The sequence below is a fragment of the Alexandromys fortis genome, unplaced genomic scaffold (genome assembly GCF_014885135.2).
Source record: "Alexandromys fortis isolate MF-2015 unplaced genomic scaffold, M_Fortis_MF-2015_v1.1 scaffold_59, whole genome shotgun sequence".
NCBI lineage: Eukaryota > Metazoa > Chordata > Mammalia > Rodentia > Cricetidae > Alexandromys > Alexandromys fortis.
The window spans coordinates 5,089,907-5,106,465 of NW_026067943.1; the positions used below are offsets into that span (position 1 = coordinate 5,089,907).

The 16,559-nt window shown below is 39.9% G+C and overlaps 1 protein-coding gene across 6 annotated transcripts in view; it reads left to right on the plus strand.

Moving 5' to 3' along the window:
• Positions 1-16,559, plus strand: part of Pparg (peroxisome proliferator activated receptor gamma) — a 131,942-nt gene that overhangs the window by 71,776 nt on the left and 43,607 nt on the right. For all 6 annotated transcript variants that reach the window (XM_050148505.1, XM_050148501.1, XM_050148504.1 and 3 more), the window contains 2 exons: positions 8,121-8,348; positions 9,720-9,889. In XM_050148505.1, coding sequence (XP_050004462.1) covers positions 8,129-8,348; positions 9,720-9,889 — 390 coding nt within the window. In that variant the 5' untranslated portion in view covers positions 8,121-8,128. The remainder of the gene's footprint in view (positions 1-8,120; positions 8,349-9,719; positions 9,890-16,559) is intronic.

Consider the following 16,559-nt stretch of genomic DNA (forward strand, 5'->3'; position numbering starts at 1 on the left):
TAGCATATGTATAATACAGTTGGGGGGATGCCAAATAAGAAAGACTTTCCCTGCCACAAAGGAACAATTAAGCTTTGGAGTGAGTAACTTTGAGGAGCCAGGCACTCACTCTCCTTTACCGCAGGTTTTTAAAACAGGACATCTGTTTTAGGCATAGTTCTATTCGAACAATAGAACTCTGCTGGTGTTTCTTCCTCTTCCTGTCCCCCAGAGGCCACTTTGGAGGCTTTTAGCCCACCTTTTATACATCGATGGGACTCTGGCTACTAATATGTACAAAAATTACCACTGTTGTTTATTTAGAGCTTAATAAGTATCCGTCCCCATGCTAGGTGTTTTACGTATATTATCTCATTAGTCTTCAGAGCAGAATGAGATGGCAAAATTAGCTGTAGAGAGATCACGAAACTAAGACCTCCAAGGCAGAATTTGAATCTGGGCATTGGACATAGCAATGCTCCTTCCTTCTTTATTGATAATGTTCAGAACAGCAACCTACAAAAGTAACAGAAAAGGTTATCTGTATTTATTATGTGACAACTCAGATCACCACAATGCTTAACCTATTAGATGAATCATTCCTTTAACCTTCCCACTCATTTGGAGGTTATTATTTTTGTTAGTAGTGCATATTTTTCTCTTCACTGTGACCAAATGCTTTGCAAGAAATGACCTGGAAAAAGAAGGATTTATTGGGGATCCTGGTTTGAGAAGGTATCACTATGGCTAGAAATGTCAGTAGGCAGTTCAGACTTCTCATGTCCTCACGTGTCGAGGGAACAGGAAGCAGAAAAAAGACTAAATAAAGGATGAAGTGAGTCTCAAGGCTCACCAGTCAACAGCCTACTTGCTCCAGGTAGGCCCTACCTCTTGAAGGTCCCAAAACTGTACATGCTATCTGGGTCCCAAGTGCTTCAACATGTGATCCTGTAGGATACATTCACATTCAAGCCAAAACAGGAAGAGTTATGTTGCATATTTATTTCTTCTGTATTTTATTCTGTGACAGTCTGTCATCTGGTAAAATGGTTTCTTGCATGAGGCTTTTGAAATTTGATGGTGACTCGTATATATTAATTAAGACCAAATACATCTTGATCTATGAAAATTGGCTTAGGATAAAAGTCTCTTTTTCAACATATTATATCAATATAGTAAGAACACCATAAAGCTCAAAGGGTTCTGGGCCAGGAGACAGAAAAGATGTTTTCTTGCCCACCCAGTCTCTTACTGACTGTGTTCATAAGCCGATCATTATGCCCATGTTCTTTTACTGTTAAATGGGAAACAACAATTACTACAAAATAGCCTTTTACCCCTGTAATGTTTTCGGAAGATTTTTATCTCTGGATGTTGGTTCATTGATGGGAAAGGAACCATATAATTCCCAAGTTAGTTTGTACTATGCTGTGATTTACATGTATCATTAAGGAAGGGCTGGCTGAGTAAACAAGTAGGAGCCATACTTGTGAGTATCATGACAATAACTAAAACAAGAAGACATTGAAAATCCATGGTTGAATGTCTCTTGAAAGTCATTGCTAACCAAGTCACTAAGCTCTAGAGACTCTATGAGATGTTGCCACACTGCTTCATTACCCTCTGAATATATTTCTCTGAGTTATTCTTTATCACCAACATCAACCAGCATCCTGTGTCATGCCTGGTCCAGCAGGAGCTGTTGAAATGGTTGATGACCATTCACCATAGTCCTCCACTCTACCAACTGAGCTATCAAAGGAAGCTTGGACTGAGGGGCCCCTGGCAGTGGGACCAGGATCTATCCCTGGTGCATCAGCTAGTTTGTTGGAGCCCATTCCTTATATTGGGATACAATTCTCAGCCTTAATGCAAGGGGGAGGGGCTTGGTCCTATCCCAACTTAATGTGCCAGACTTTGTTGACTCCCCATGGGAGCTCTTACCCATTGGGAGGAATAGATGGGGGTGTGTTGGGGAAAGGGGAGGGGAGTAAGGGGGAGAGAGAACTATGGTTGGAACATAAAATTAAATTTAAAAAAAATTAATTAATTTTTAATAAAGAAAGAAATGTGTTGATGGTTAGAGTAAATCTGGAAGATCAAAAAGAGAGATATTTTCCTAGGTAGAATGGTTTAGTTTAAGAGGTTAAATGTGTGAGCACAGAGTTTCAGACCTTTGTGCTCAACACCCAGCTCTTGCTAATAATTGTCCACAAATTACTTTTGTATTCGTGCCATATTCCCCTCAAAGCTTTCAGAGCTGGGCTTAGAACTCAGCCGCATATATGTTAGGCATGTGTTTTGTCACTGAGATATATCATCAGTGCTTGATTCCTCCTCTTTAAGAATTCTGAGTACTTGGTGGCACATCCCTGTAATCCCAGTTCTCTAGAGGCAGAGGCAGGAGGAACTCTGTGAGTTTAAGGACAGTCTAGTCTACAAAGTGAGTTCCAAGGCAGCCAGAGCTGCGCAATAAGACCCTGTCAAAACAGAAAAAAAAAAAAAAAGCAACCAATGAAAGCATTCTGAGTATCCTGTGCAGAGCTGTTGCAAGGAGTAAAAGAGATCATTACAGTCCAGTATCCAAGACTCGGGGCTCTTAATCAAGCACTGTAAATACTGAGGGCTGAAACCTTAGCTCAGGTGTCCTTTCTCCCCCTCTCTTTCGGTGCTGGAAATTGAATCCAGGATCTTGTACGTGCTGAGCAAGCGCTCTACCACTGAGCTACAACCCCAACCTCTATAGAACTTACACCCTGGGTTTTAAAACAATCATCGTATAGATGTGATGTCATGTACCTTTTTTTTTTCCTGTACTGGGGACTGAACCTGGGACTTCACTTGTGCCAGGCAAACTCTCACTAAATCACACCCCAAACCTCCCCAGGTTTCTAGTATAATTCTTTCCCTAGAGAACAACATAATATCCCAAAGGCAAACCATATAGTCCTGGTGCTTGATTTCATAATCTGATATCTTTCTGACCCACTTCCATACTCCCAACTAGAGCCTATTTGATTAGAGAAGTCACTTTACTTTTGCGTGAAATCGATTACACTTTTGTTTGAAATGCATTATAATTTGGAGTAGTGTGAGAAGGCTGCTCATTAACCATAACAGAATTGAAAGCCAAGTTTGACGGTCAAAGAGAAACAGCGTAGAGCTGTGTCATTGCACACAAAGTGTGTCTAAAGACTTTCTTGAAAGGTTGTGAAATTGAAGGATAAGCCCTGAGGCAACAGGACTCATGTCACCCAGCTGGAAAGTTAAGACACTGAATTATTCCTAAGAAGGGCTGTTGTTCATGCAAATATTTTGTCCATTTGCTCTTTCATGGATAATTGCACGGGGTAACAAAAAACACCTACTTGACTTACAGCTTGGCAGCAACAGAAGCTTATGTTTTCTAAAGACAAAATAAGAAGCAGCTTTCCTGGACCATCTCTAAGTCAAAGTAAAATAAAGCATGTTTGGATCCCGTACCTCTCAGTAATCATGTCCATGGAGTAATACTGTTGAGGTCAAGGTGTCCCAGAATTACAGAAAAAGGAGAGGGAGAGGAAATAATGTGTGTTAGCAATATGTCTTCTTAAAGATGAAGAGGCAAATGCTTTTCTTTCTTCCTTTTCCTCCCTTCCTAGAAAAATAAGGAAACCTGGGCTAGGGCATAACTCAGTAGTAAAGCACTTATCTATCATTATGAACAATTCTGGGTTCAGTGCCCAGTATGACAAAAGAAGAAAAAAGTAACTTAGTTCTAATCTTCCTGATAGTCCCCAAAGGGTTGGAGACAGGTTTTGAGCTCATGTTGTGTCTTAGTTATAACATCAAAGCTTAATCTTTTCAGGAGAGCTTACATCTTGACAAAACTAAACCACTGAGAAAGTATCTTAATTTTCTTCTTCCTTCTCAGCAAAATGAGAAGTCATTCTATTCTTCTCCAGATAACATTATTACTTAATTAGCAAGTATTTAGAACACAACAACCATGCAGAAGGACTAACGGAAAACTAGATGATAAGGTGTCTCTTCATTCTAGACAAAATGAAAATGTAAATGCTATAGAGACTATCGAATTTATAGCTATAGTAGTATATATTATATAGATATGTTGTATCTATAGCATAGATACTTAAACAGATCAGAAATTATGTCAGCATTGAAGAAGAGGAGGATTCACGGAAGGTTTCATGAAGAAAGTAGTATTTACCTTTGAAAGACAAGGAAGAGTGTGGTGCACAGAAACGAAGGATAGGAAAAAGATACAGTGACCCCAGGAACCTGCATCTATGAAGAAGGGCAAGAGTAGAGACTGCAGGGCAGGTAGACAGTGTGGCACATCTAGAGGTAGTACATGCCAAGTATGGGAAAAGGTCTGAAAAAGCAAGTTGTGGATGTGCCATGGAGGGCTTCTAATACCAAGCTGAGATGCAAGGTGCTGTTGTCCTGCTTCTCTGACAACACATTCTTAATAACAGAGCTCAGTGAAAGCGCATTCTTTAAGGGAAGGGGAGGGTGGATGTGGGAATGCAGGGGTTGGTTAAGACAGAGCACTAGTTCTGTATGGTACTGTAATGATAGACACATCACATTATACTCCTGCTAACGTCCTTAGACTTATCTACATACGGTGTGTAAGTAGACATGACTTTAGTTCATATGAGCATATCCATACTGGCTTGTTAGTTGTCACAGATGTGCCACAATAGCACAGGTTAGTGGCAGGGGGGACACCCTTTGTCTCAGAAGGTAAGATTCTATATAAGAGCTTTCCTTTTACTTAATTTTATATAAACCTGAAAAGTGTTTTTAAAGCCTGTAAAGCCAGACCTGATAGTGCACACTTGTAAAGCCCCTGCTCACATGGAAGGCTAAGAAAATGGTAGAGCATTTGCCTAGCATGTGCAAAGTCCTGGGTTCCATCCCCAAACAGAAAAAAAAAGTTAACCAATAAAATGATGAATGACCAATTTTTCTACAACCAAGTATCTAGGTATTCCATCCTTATTTTCACTTCTCAGTGTCTATACAGAGGCATACTCACTACCTTTAACTCACAATAGATGTCATGAGAAACATCCAACTTTAAGGATATTACTCTCTGGACAAGAAGAGATACCTTTTGAAATGAAAATGACTGATAGCAAAGGGTAAGGACATAGAGAAATGAAAATTAAACATTCTAAGGAGAGCAGCAAAGTAAATGCAGTGACTTGGTCTGTAGATGGATTTTGAAGCCAACAGCATCGTTTGATGGTGCTCCTGCTAATAAGGAGCAAAGACTTCTTTCTAGATGTCACAGAGACCATGGCGTCCTCTAAGTTATCACCAATGCACATTCCTCTTTTTTGGTGTGCAGTGTTTATACCGTAGCATAGATAACTGAAGGTTGTTTGGGTACTTGCTATGCAGATATCTGGCATGGGAACCCAAACGTTGCCTGATGAGCCCTCTTACAGTCACAGAGCACATCCACAAAGCCAGTCTCCTTATTTGTATCTACGAGGCATTTTGTTTCTCGTGAAGACCATAGATGAACCTCTTCATCCATGCAGCCTTTGTGGGAAAAAAAAATGCATGCTGGAAAAAAATCAAGGGGACCATTCCCTTGTGAGAAGAGTCCATCTTCCAGAACATTTTTATCAATGAGACATTATTTGAAAGGATAGAGTTTCTGAGTCAGCCTTCGGTTTGAATTGTCCACACCTACCTAGTCCATGGACCTTGGGCAAGTCATGTAACCTTACAGGTCAAGTCCTGTCTTATTAATCTATAAAGTGAGAATATTTCAGCACACGTGGAAAAAAAGGTAGATGTGTCTGGCACACAGTAGGTACTCAGTGGGTCTGTTTGCTTCTCTCCTTCCCTGACCCCTTTGCTAAAAGTTCACACTTTCCTCAAACCATCAAGTCATTTAATGTTTAAAGGTAAATATTTAATGAGCACCTATTATAAGTAAAACCTTTGTCAAATGGTGCCAATATGACTATAGCAAAGATAAAACTTTATAAGGTCATTTCTTTGTCACCAGGGTTAACAACCTTGAATGTACATAGCTCTGGAGCATTTAGAGTAATTATTTTTCTAGGCACCACTTTGAATTGTGATCTCATTTCAAGTGAACTAAGTCAGACTTATAATTGCATCAAGATTTATAGTCTGTACTAACCACTGACTCACAGTTCATATCCAGTACTTGGGTCCCAAATGGATCAGAGCTTTCTTTTACTTACAATGGCGAATCAGACTTAGAAAAATACACACTTGGTGCTCTTCCAGAGGGCCCTGGTTTGGTTCCTGGTTCATAACTGCCAGTAACTACAGTTCTAGGGGATCTGGCACAATCTTCTGGCCTCCACAGGCACTGAGCATTTACATGGTACACATACATACATATAGACAAACACTCATACACATAAAAATAAATAAAAAAAAAAGAGCGAGGCATGGTGGCACAAACTTTTAATCTCAGTACCTGGGAGGGAGAAGTGAAAAGAAAGAGAGAGAGAAAAGAATCTCAAATACACAGAACTGGGAGAATGACTCAGTAAAGTGCTTGTAAGCATAAGAAACTGAGTTCAATTCCCAGAACCCACATAAAAATATCAGGCATACTAGTACACACTTGTACTCCTGGGAAGTGGAGAAAAAAATATCTCTGGATCTAACACCAGTCATTCTAGCCTAACTGTGAACTTCAGGCCACAAGAGACCCCATCTCAAAGGTTGTGAAAGATGTTCCTGAGGATGAAACCTCCCATGCACATTCACAGGGATACATGTGTGTGTGAGTGCACACACACACACACACATGCACACACAGATGAACACAAACACAAGAGAAATGCAAATCAGTAACAAAACACCAAAGAGCTCAGTCCAAGACAATGCACAAAGAATATTCGTAGCCATTTCTAAAAAGAAAACATACAAATGATCAACAGGTGTATGAAAAAGTGTTCAACATCACTAATCCCTGGGTAAAATGAAATCAAAACTACAATAAAATATACTGTTCCATGCCTGTTAGAATGGCTGACCCATAAAGAGAAGAAAGACTATCGAGCAACAGAAACCTTTTTAGGGATATATACTGTGTACTGCGAAGCCATTATAGGACACAAGTGGAGATCCTCAGAAAACCAAAAGTAGAATTTCCATGTAATTAACAGTACCTCTGCTAGACATATGGCCAGGAAACTAAAATCACTGTGTCAAGATTTCATTATGACACTATTGGCTATTGCCAAGAGTTGAAATCAACATAAGAGTCTAAGACACATGAACAAGTAAAAACAAACAAAAAACTTTGTGGTATGTAGATACACACATATGCAGAATGTACATACATACATATGCATGTGCACACACACACTCATACTATACTGGAGTACTGTATGGCCTTTAGAAAGGAGAAAATTCTGTCCCTTGTAGCAATATAAATGACCCAAAGAAACGTTGTGCTAAGGAAAATAAACCAGATGCAGGAAAGCAAATCCCATACACTGTTGCTGGTTGCCAAGGACTAGGCATAAGGAAAATGGGAAGGCTGGCCAGAGTTTCCATTAGGCTCTGGAGACCTGATGGACAACAAGCTGACTGCTGACTACAGTTAGGAATACTGTATCCTATAGTTGAAATTGGCTAAGGAAAAAAAAAAAGAAAAGAAAAAGAAATTGGCTAAGGAAGCAAACCTTAAGTTTTTTCAACACAAAGAAAATTCTATAAAGTGAGGAATATTTTAATTAATTTGATGATGGTAATTATTTCACAGTGTATATATATATCAAAAGAACACTATGGTGATCATTTAAATATCTTATCAGTTATAGCTTAATAAAAGTGGAAGCAATATGAAGTAAGAAAAATAACCATTATCAGATCCAGCTGACCTGCTGGAGCAGACAGTGTGAGCAGAGCTCACATTTAGATTGATTTGTTCCATGTAGCTACACACTGTAGGGTGTCTGCTAGTATACTCGGGTGAAAGCTGACTTCCTTCTCCCTGTAAAGCCACCTGGAGGGTGCTAGGAAGGCAGCAATGCACTCCTCCCTCACTGGATATAAACTCTCTGTATGTCCCTAGAGGACTGCTCTCTCCTCCAGAACTTGACTCACACCTTGTTCTTTTTCCATTTTAGAAATTACCATGGTTGACACAGAGATACCATTTTGGCCCACCAACTTCGGGATCAGCTCTGTGGACCTCTCTGTGATGGATGAGCACTCCCATGCCTTTGACATCAAGCCCTTCACCACGGTTGATTTCTCCAGCATTTCTGCTCCGCACTATGAGGATATTCCCTTCACAAGAGCTGACCCAATGGTTGCTGATTACAAATATGACCTGAAGCTCCAAGAATACCAAAGTATGTTCGCTTTCCAAACTCCTAAGACTGGAATTAGACAAATCTCTGAATACCCTGGGATAGATGCTCCGGAGATTAGAACTCCAAAGAGAAAGCATCATCTCTCATTTATGCATTGCCCTTGAAGTTTTTGAGTATTTGAGAGGCCAAAAAGAAGCCAGTATATGAATGTCTGTTCCAACCTCTTTTCCCTTTCCTTCTCCTCCCTCCCTCCCTCCTTTCTTTCCTTTCTTGATACCTTCTTAAGAGCATTTCTAGCCTGATTACATTGTCAGTTCTGTCTTAGGCTGAGAGTCCGCGTGTAAACTGCATGCTCCCAGCTTCTTATGAGTTATTGTCACAATTATAGATCAACTTTTGTGACTGGTCATCCTTAAGTTACTATTACAGTTGATATCTTTTTTTCTAATCTGTAGTTTGTGAAATTTACCCCAAACCCTAGTTTGGGGCACAAACTTACATAGGGTTTGGGGCACAAACTTACATTTTAACACTGTAGCTGATTGACATATCATCATGCCATTAAGGAAATTACCATCAAACATCAGATTTAAAAAAAAAAAAAGCCAGAACTGAACTTTTCAAGATAAAGTATCATTTTTGTGATGCTGTTTCCTTGATTTTTATCTTGTGGGCTGATGTGCTGGTTTTCCAGAGTCACCCCTGTGTCACTAGCAATCATTACTTGATCATAAGTAAGAACTTCCTGTAATTTCTAGTTGTTTTCTTTAGATAGATAGTATACGTGGTTATATTTATCTGTGTGGTTCTGGGTTAAGGCCTAATATGGAAATTCGATAGGCCTGAGCCACCGGCAAAGGCAGCACTTGCTTCACACAGGTTTCTCCTGCTCTCTATCAGAGATCACTTCACAAACCACCTCTTGACTCAACCCTGTTGATAACCTGGCACCTCGGGCTGGGCTCACTGTGACATTTTTCTCAGCCATGTTCCTCCTTCTGTGTTTCTTTTTCAAGGAATGTTTAAAACTACTTCTAAAGAGCAGCATTTCAATAAAACCCATAATAACAGAGTGAGTGCCAGGTGCAGCCCATCCTCCTGCCAAAGAAACTGCACTGCTTCAAACTATGTGCAGTGTCTGTGGGGAGCAAGGGGGCAGACTTCATTCCCTCACTCTTAATTCCCTTCCCGCTTTATTTGTGCAGGTGAGTGTGGGGTGTTGGGACTTTCCTGGGATGACAAAGTCTACTTTTTCCTATGTGAGCACCGGGTGCCTTCATGCTCCCCAGCACTTCTCCAAGATAGTAAAGTTATGGGACGAGCATATGAAGGTCACCATGGGAAGCCTCGGTGCCCTTTTAGGATTGTTTGTCATGAGATAACCATCTTCTCAAATTTTCCGATGCACAGGTGCGATCAAAGTAGAACCTGCATCCCCACCTTATTATTCTGAGAAGACCCAGCTCTACAACAGGCCTCATGAAGAGCCTTCCAACTCCCTCATGGCCATTGAGTGCCGAGTCTGCGGGGATAAGGCGTCAGGCTTCCACTATGGGGTTCACGCTTGCGAAGGATGCAAGGTAAAGACAGATTTTAAAAATCGTCCAAGAATTTTCTGAAATTTTGCCTATCCCTTTTCCTGTTGTAAACCCACTCTGGGGAATTAAGATAAAATTGTAATTTTTGGCAGAACTCATTCTTCATGTAATATAATATTTGAAAATCTAAGAAAAGCTGATAAAAGCAGGGTTACTCTGCCCCTCTTCTCCTCCAAAATGACTCTTTGAGACACCCATCTACGTGTATCTTGCAGAATTTTTTAAAAGGACTTGTCCAAGGTGTCACAGCAAGACAGTGAGTGATGGGCCAGCACCAGGATCTAAATTTCCTGATTTCCCTAGTGTGTTTTTCATCATGCTATGTAATCTCTTATACAAGTAAGATTTGACAGATTATATATGTGTATCACTTGATCCATAGACTAATTCTGTAATATTGAACATATTTCTACATTATGACTGTAGAAACTGTGAGTCAAAGGCATGGAGTCACCAGGGTGAGGGCTTCAGTGGTAGACCAGGTGAAGACTACAAAAGGAGAAACAGAATTGTGGATTGGTGAGGCTTGTCCCTACCAGGCCCTATGCTAGTACTGTGTTTCCTTAGCCCAGCATCAGCCTACACCTGTGTAATTAGGTGAAAAGAGACAGTGACGCACTTGTGAAAGAGTACTTTAGAGAGTTAATAATATGCTGCCCCCGTTATAAGGAAAATACTTCAGTGCATTTGTGTTTTTATACAGTTTAAAACAACTTTAACATACTCAGGGATAAAATAATATTTAATCTATCATGTGCCCATATAATACATTGTTCATCAGTACTTACCTTATAAATACTGGGGAGTGCGGTAGTGCACGCCATTAATACTAGTACTCAGAAACAGAGGCATCAGCATTTTTGTGAGTTCAAGACCAGCCTGGTCTACATAGCGAGTTTCAAGCCAGCCCTGTCTCAAAGAAAATAAAACATAGTTAAATGAATAAGTACTGCTTCCTTGAGCTTTTTCTGAGGAATAAAAATGAAGCACACCAGGTAGACATGAGTTAGCACTTCTGGGTTCTAGATGGATGATAGGCCAAGAAGGGAAACTAGTTTTTATTAAATTCTTACCCCCAGCAGATATTGTATAGGTGTGTGGGGTGTGGTGATGGTAGTGGTAGTGGGGTGTGTGTATGTGTGTGTGTGTGTGTGTGTGTGTGGTATGCCATTACTTAACCACATTATACAATCATTTTCTCATCTGTAAAACAATGAAATTCAGCTTTATCTAAGGTTTTTTTCAGCCCAAAAGCAATCAAATATGTTAAAAAGATTCAAGCCAGTCACCTCTGCCACTTTCTCAGTCATAGTCTACCAGTCACATACACGCTTTACCAGTCACCTCATGTAGAAAATGATTTGGCTAGGTTGATAGCCAAGGTCTTACATCTCTAAGACTTGAATTTCAAAATGAGTCCTTAAAGCACTCCTGGCAAGAGATGCTATCACTAAAAAACACTAAAGCCCACTCATGAGTTTGTCCTGATGGCACATGCTTGTCCTGATGGCACATGCTTGTCCTGATGGCACATGCTTGGCCTGATGGCACATGCTTGGCCTGATGGCACATGCCTTGGCCTGATGGCACATGCCTTGGCCTGATGGCACATGCTTAGCCTGTTGTCACGTGCCTTGGTCTGTTACTACATGCCTGTGAGCCCCATCCACAGGAGGTGGAGGCAGGACAGACAGCAAGACACTTTGTTTCAAAAAACAAAACAATGAAAAGAAATCACTCTGTGATTGAAATAGCTATGAAGTTAAATCATTCTACAAACCCAATAATCTGAGATCCCTGTAAGTAGTAAGCATATGTTATTGTATTTAATGAGTAAAGTTTACACAGTTTTTTTTTTTTTGAGTTGCTGAATTCTGAGCCATATTTATCTGAAGAAACCATTCAGTTTGGGTAATGCTGGTCATGTACATTAATAAGTGTGAACTGTCTGATTGCTCAGACTTTGTAGTAATTTTTTTCCTATATGTTGGTAAAGTGCCTAGAAAATTGGAACCTGCAAGCAAGCAATTTCACCCTAGCTCTAGTCACACATTCATGGGAGTTAACATTGGTGAAGATTGTTGAGAATTGAAAGTCAGCAACATTTTCAGTATTTGGTGATAGTGATAAAAGTTATGCCCCAAAGACACTAAAACACAGAAGGCAACACAAGCAAAAAAGGAAGAGGAAGAAAAATCTAGCAGTCTTCATATTGTGATCAGGAAAGGCTAAAAGGGGGACTGGAAGTGTAGCTTAGTGACAGGGCACCTGCCTAGCATGAACAAGGCTGAGTTCCATCCCCTGCAATACCAAACAAAACAAGCAGACAAGGAAAACAGGGTGGAAGGCAGAGATGCAGAGTAAACAATAAAACTGACAAAATGCAGGTAAATCCATACCTGCCATAGACAAAACCCACCAAGCAAAAACAGTACAAAAGAACTAGGAATATTATACTTAACTGTAATAATTTACAAGCCTCCCAAAACATAGGAGATGGAATTCCTAGACAAAAACAAAAGAAAGTTGTGCTTCCCTAGGAAGGGAAAATAAACATGTATACATATTATTTTATTTTTTGAGACAGGCTTCAAATTCACAATCTTCCTGCCTTGCCCACCTTGCTGGGATTGTAGGCCTGTGACACCACCCCTAGCCAAAGACCTGCACATTCTAAAGATGAGAAAAGATTAATGGGGGAAAAGCGTAATGATGCATATGTATAATGATGGCATCATGGGACCCATTGATTGATGTGCACGCTTAAATTAATAACAGAAAAGTAAAAATGCTAATGAAACAATGTGGTTGGCTCCTTCATGTCACAGTGCTTAGAGTTAACACAGAGCCTCAGAGGTCCATGTGACTCTTTCATGACAGCCATGGGTTTGCAATTATTCCATGGTGTTAACACTGTTTATTCAACCTTCCCATTCTCATTCTTTACAAGTATAACTGAAAAGTTATAGAAACTACATGATTTGGGGTGATGACAACACTGTGGAATGTTTGCTCATATGCCCTTACATGTGATTTCTCTGTTGGATGCTGGTAATTGTACCAGTCAATGTTCTATAACTGGGAAGAGCCACCATGACCACAGCAACTCCTAGAAAAGAAAGCATTTAAATGAGGGCTGGCTTACAGTTTCAGAGGTATGGTCCCTTATCATGGCAAAGAACACGGCAGCATGCAGGCAGATGCTGGAGCAGTAGTCGAGGGCTACAACCCGATTGGTAGGCAGAGAGAGCAAGACTAGAACTGGTATGGGCTTTTGAAACCTCAAAGCCCACCCCCAATAACACATTTCCTCTAACAGGGCTACTCCTAATCTTTCTAATCCTACGCAACATTTTCAGTTCCTGGTGACTAACCATCTAACATATGAGCCTATGGGGGTCATTCTTACTCAAACCACCACATTACTATAACGTGTACACATAGCCCCAGTTGCTAAAGAGGATGAGGAAGGAAGATCACTTGAGAACAAAAATTTGAAACCAGTTTAGGAAACACAGATCCTGTATAAAAAATAAGTTGTTCTCAGTTTTAATTTGTCTAAGAAATATATGTAAATGAAGTCTACATAAATAAAAGCTCTTTAAAGTCATCACAATAATTTAATAAAAAAGAAGTCCTAAGACTCAAAAGTTTGATGCCCACTTATTATAGGACATGGGGCCTGAAGAAACACAACTTAAACTCCAAACTGCGCCTCATTCCCAATAGGTCAATGGCCGTTAATAACAAAGATGTCCACTCAGCCTGTCACCAGTGCCTGTGAGAACTAAGGAGAAGGAAAAAAAATCAGCAAATGTTTTTGTCTCACCTGGACATAGCTTAAAATGAACCTTGGCAATTTAATATTTGTCATTTCCATAGGGTATGAGGTACTCCCATAATTAAAATTCAGTTGACCATAAAGTTTATGGACTCATTTATGGATCAAAACGAATATTGCATAAGGTAACTGTTGTGGAATCTTCTCTTGTGAGAAGATTAGGACACCAGTGTATGGCTCATATCTGTGATCCCTGTCAAAATTCAAGCAGGAGCACACGATTGGAGTTGATAAAATGAATAGTGACAGGCTCTTGGTGACTTACTTCTGCCAACTTGCATAAAGTAAAGACTCCTCCCGAGAGCTTACACATGGCTTAGGGCTTGAAAAACTACCGTTTGCTGTTTGCAAATCCAAGTTTGTGGTTTTGTTTTCTTGAGTGTAATCCTTGTTTTAGGGCCCCCTTCATTAGTAAAATAGAATACCCGAGACTTCAGTCTTAAAAAGAAGAGTTCTTTGGGTTCATGGTTCTGGCTCCAGGTTGAGAGTCCACAATGGGTGACTGTTTCCTTGATGCAGAATTCTAAAGTAGTGTAGGACTTTACATGGTAAGAGACAGGAAGTGGGGTGAATGTGTGTGTGTGTGTGTTTGTCTGTCTGTGTGTGTATCTTTTAGTCTCTCTTCCTCTTATAAGGTAACCAGTATTCAATCACAGACTCCACCCTAAGGGCTTTATCTAATCTTAATCACTGACCAAAGGCCCCACCTCCAGCTTCAGTCAGATTAAGTTCCACCCTTTTCCATTCACGGAAAGATTAAAACTTAACACTGGAACCTTGGGAGACACACTCAAACCAGAGCAATCATACTTTGTAATCTCTTCCGAAAGATCATTTAGAACCAAGACTTACTAAAGCTCTGAGTAAATACAATCTGCACTACAGCGCAATGAACCCTACTTTTGTGTGGGGCCCTGTCTTGTGTAAATGGCTTGAATACATTCCTGCCTGCCAATGGTAGCTCAGTAACTCAGCTTCTACAGGCTGAGTATCTCATGAGAACGCTGCATGCAATCCCAGCACAGAACTTTCAATCTCGTGGTAAAAGCACTACCATGCTAAGCTTGTTGTACATGAAGTTTTGTGAAAAATGGAAGAATTGTGGAGCTGGAGTTAAGAGCATTGGCTGTTCTTCCTGAGGACTCAGATTCAGTTCCTAGCACCTTCACTGCAGTCTAGAACGCCAGTCCTAGGAATCCTACGCCCTCCTCTGGCCTTTATGGGGACTGCATAGATGGGGGTATAAGGACAATGTGCATGCAAAACACTCATACACATAAAATAAAAACAAAAAAAATGAATAAAATAATTAGATCGTTAACATGACTCCTCAGGTAAAGGTACTTTCTGAACAAACCTGATCACCTGAGTTAAGTACCCAGAACCTACTTAAAGGTAAAGGGAGAAAATCAGATCCACAGAGTAGTTATCTGACACCTCTCCCACACACAATAATAATAGTTAAATAAAGCAATTAGAGTGGAGCTGATAAATATTTAAAAACAAGACATAAACAAGAGCCAGAGTCGCTTTCTCACAGGCAAATAGGAAGACACTGGAATCAACGTATACACAAGAGCAGCTTCTGAATCAGTAACCAAAAACTTCTTCACATTCACTACATGGTATTCCAAAGAGACAGCTGTGAAAAGGATAAGAAAAAGAATGCTGACTGAAAATGCACATTGTTTTATAGACCCTAAAATGCTGAAGAGCATACTGTTGGAGTGTTTCCTTATTAGCATTATGAAGAAGTTTTGGAAAAGCCAGCTTCATTCTTCAAGTCAATAAATAAATCCACAGGAAAATATTCAGTGAGATTCTTATATCTTCCTTATGTTTCTTGAAAGAGTTAAGTGACATGAATACAATTGCTTATCATTCATTTAGAGGAGAATAACAGTAAAAGTAAGTTCTTGGGTATGTATATTATATATATATTCAGATTAAGAATTTTATATGGAGTTGGGCATAGCAGCCAACCATTAGTCCATATACCATTAGTATACCATTAGTCACAGCATCAGGAGGCAGAGGCAGGCACATTTATATGAGTTCAAGGCCAGTCTGGTCTACACAGTGAGTTTCAGGAAAACCAGGGCTACATAAGACCTTGTCTCAAAAGAATTTTTATACTGGTACAGGATGATTATTCTTTTAGCATTGAAGGACTCCAAATAACCCCAAAATGATTCACTTTTGATATATATCATATGAATCAAGCTAAATTTTTTATTATCAAAATTGAGCAATCAAAATTCCTCATCAGTATGGATCTGATGCACATTAACTTGCTGTTAATCATCAATGTTAGCACAACCACAGTCTTGGGACCCTTTGAGCAGAAAGAGGCTTCTATTGCATCAGGTTTGTAATGGGACATACTCTTTAGGATACTGTTAATATCACAGTATTAGCACACAAGAGTAGCAGAAATTCCAAAACCATATCAAAGACAAAACAAGATGACAATAGAGTCTTCAGCAGGGCTTTCCTGGGGGATGCTCACAGAGCTGGGAAGGTGCTGATTTGCCATGCTCAGTCAGAGCCAGCAAGTAAGAGGAGCTGAGTTTGGGGCTTTCAGATGGAGCCAGGATTCTCAATGATATTAGGATGTCATAAGCCAGTGGTGCCTGAACTTCCAGAAGAAGCATCTTCAAATTCTCTTTGAAGGAAAGAATTCCCAATTTAGACTTTATAGAATTTCCACAGTTTATGATCAAAAGATAACTTCAAAATAAAACATCAGAAACCACATACAAAAGCAATCATTTTGAATGACATATATCAGAGAAAGAAAGAAAGGAAAGA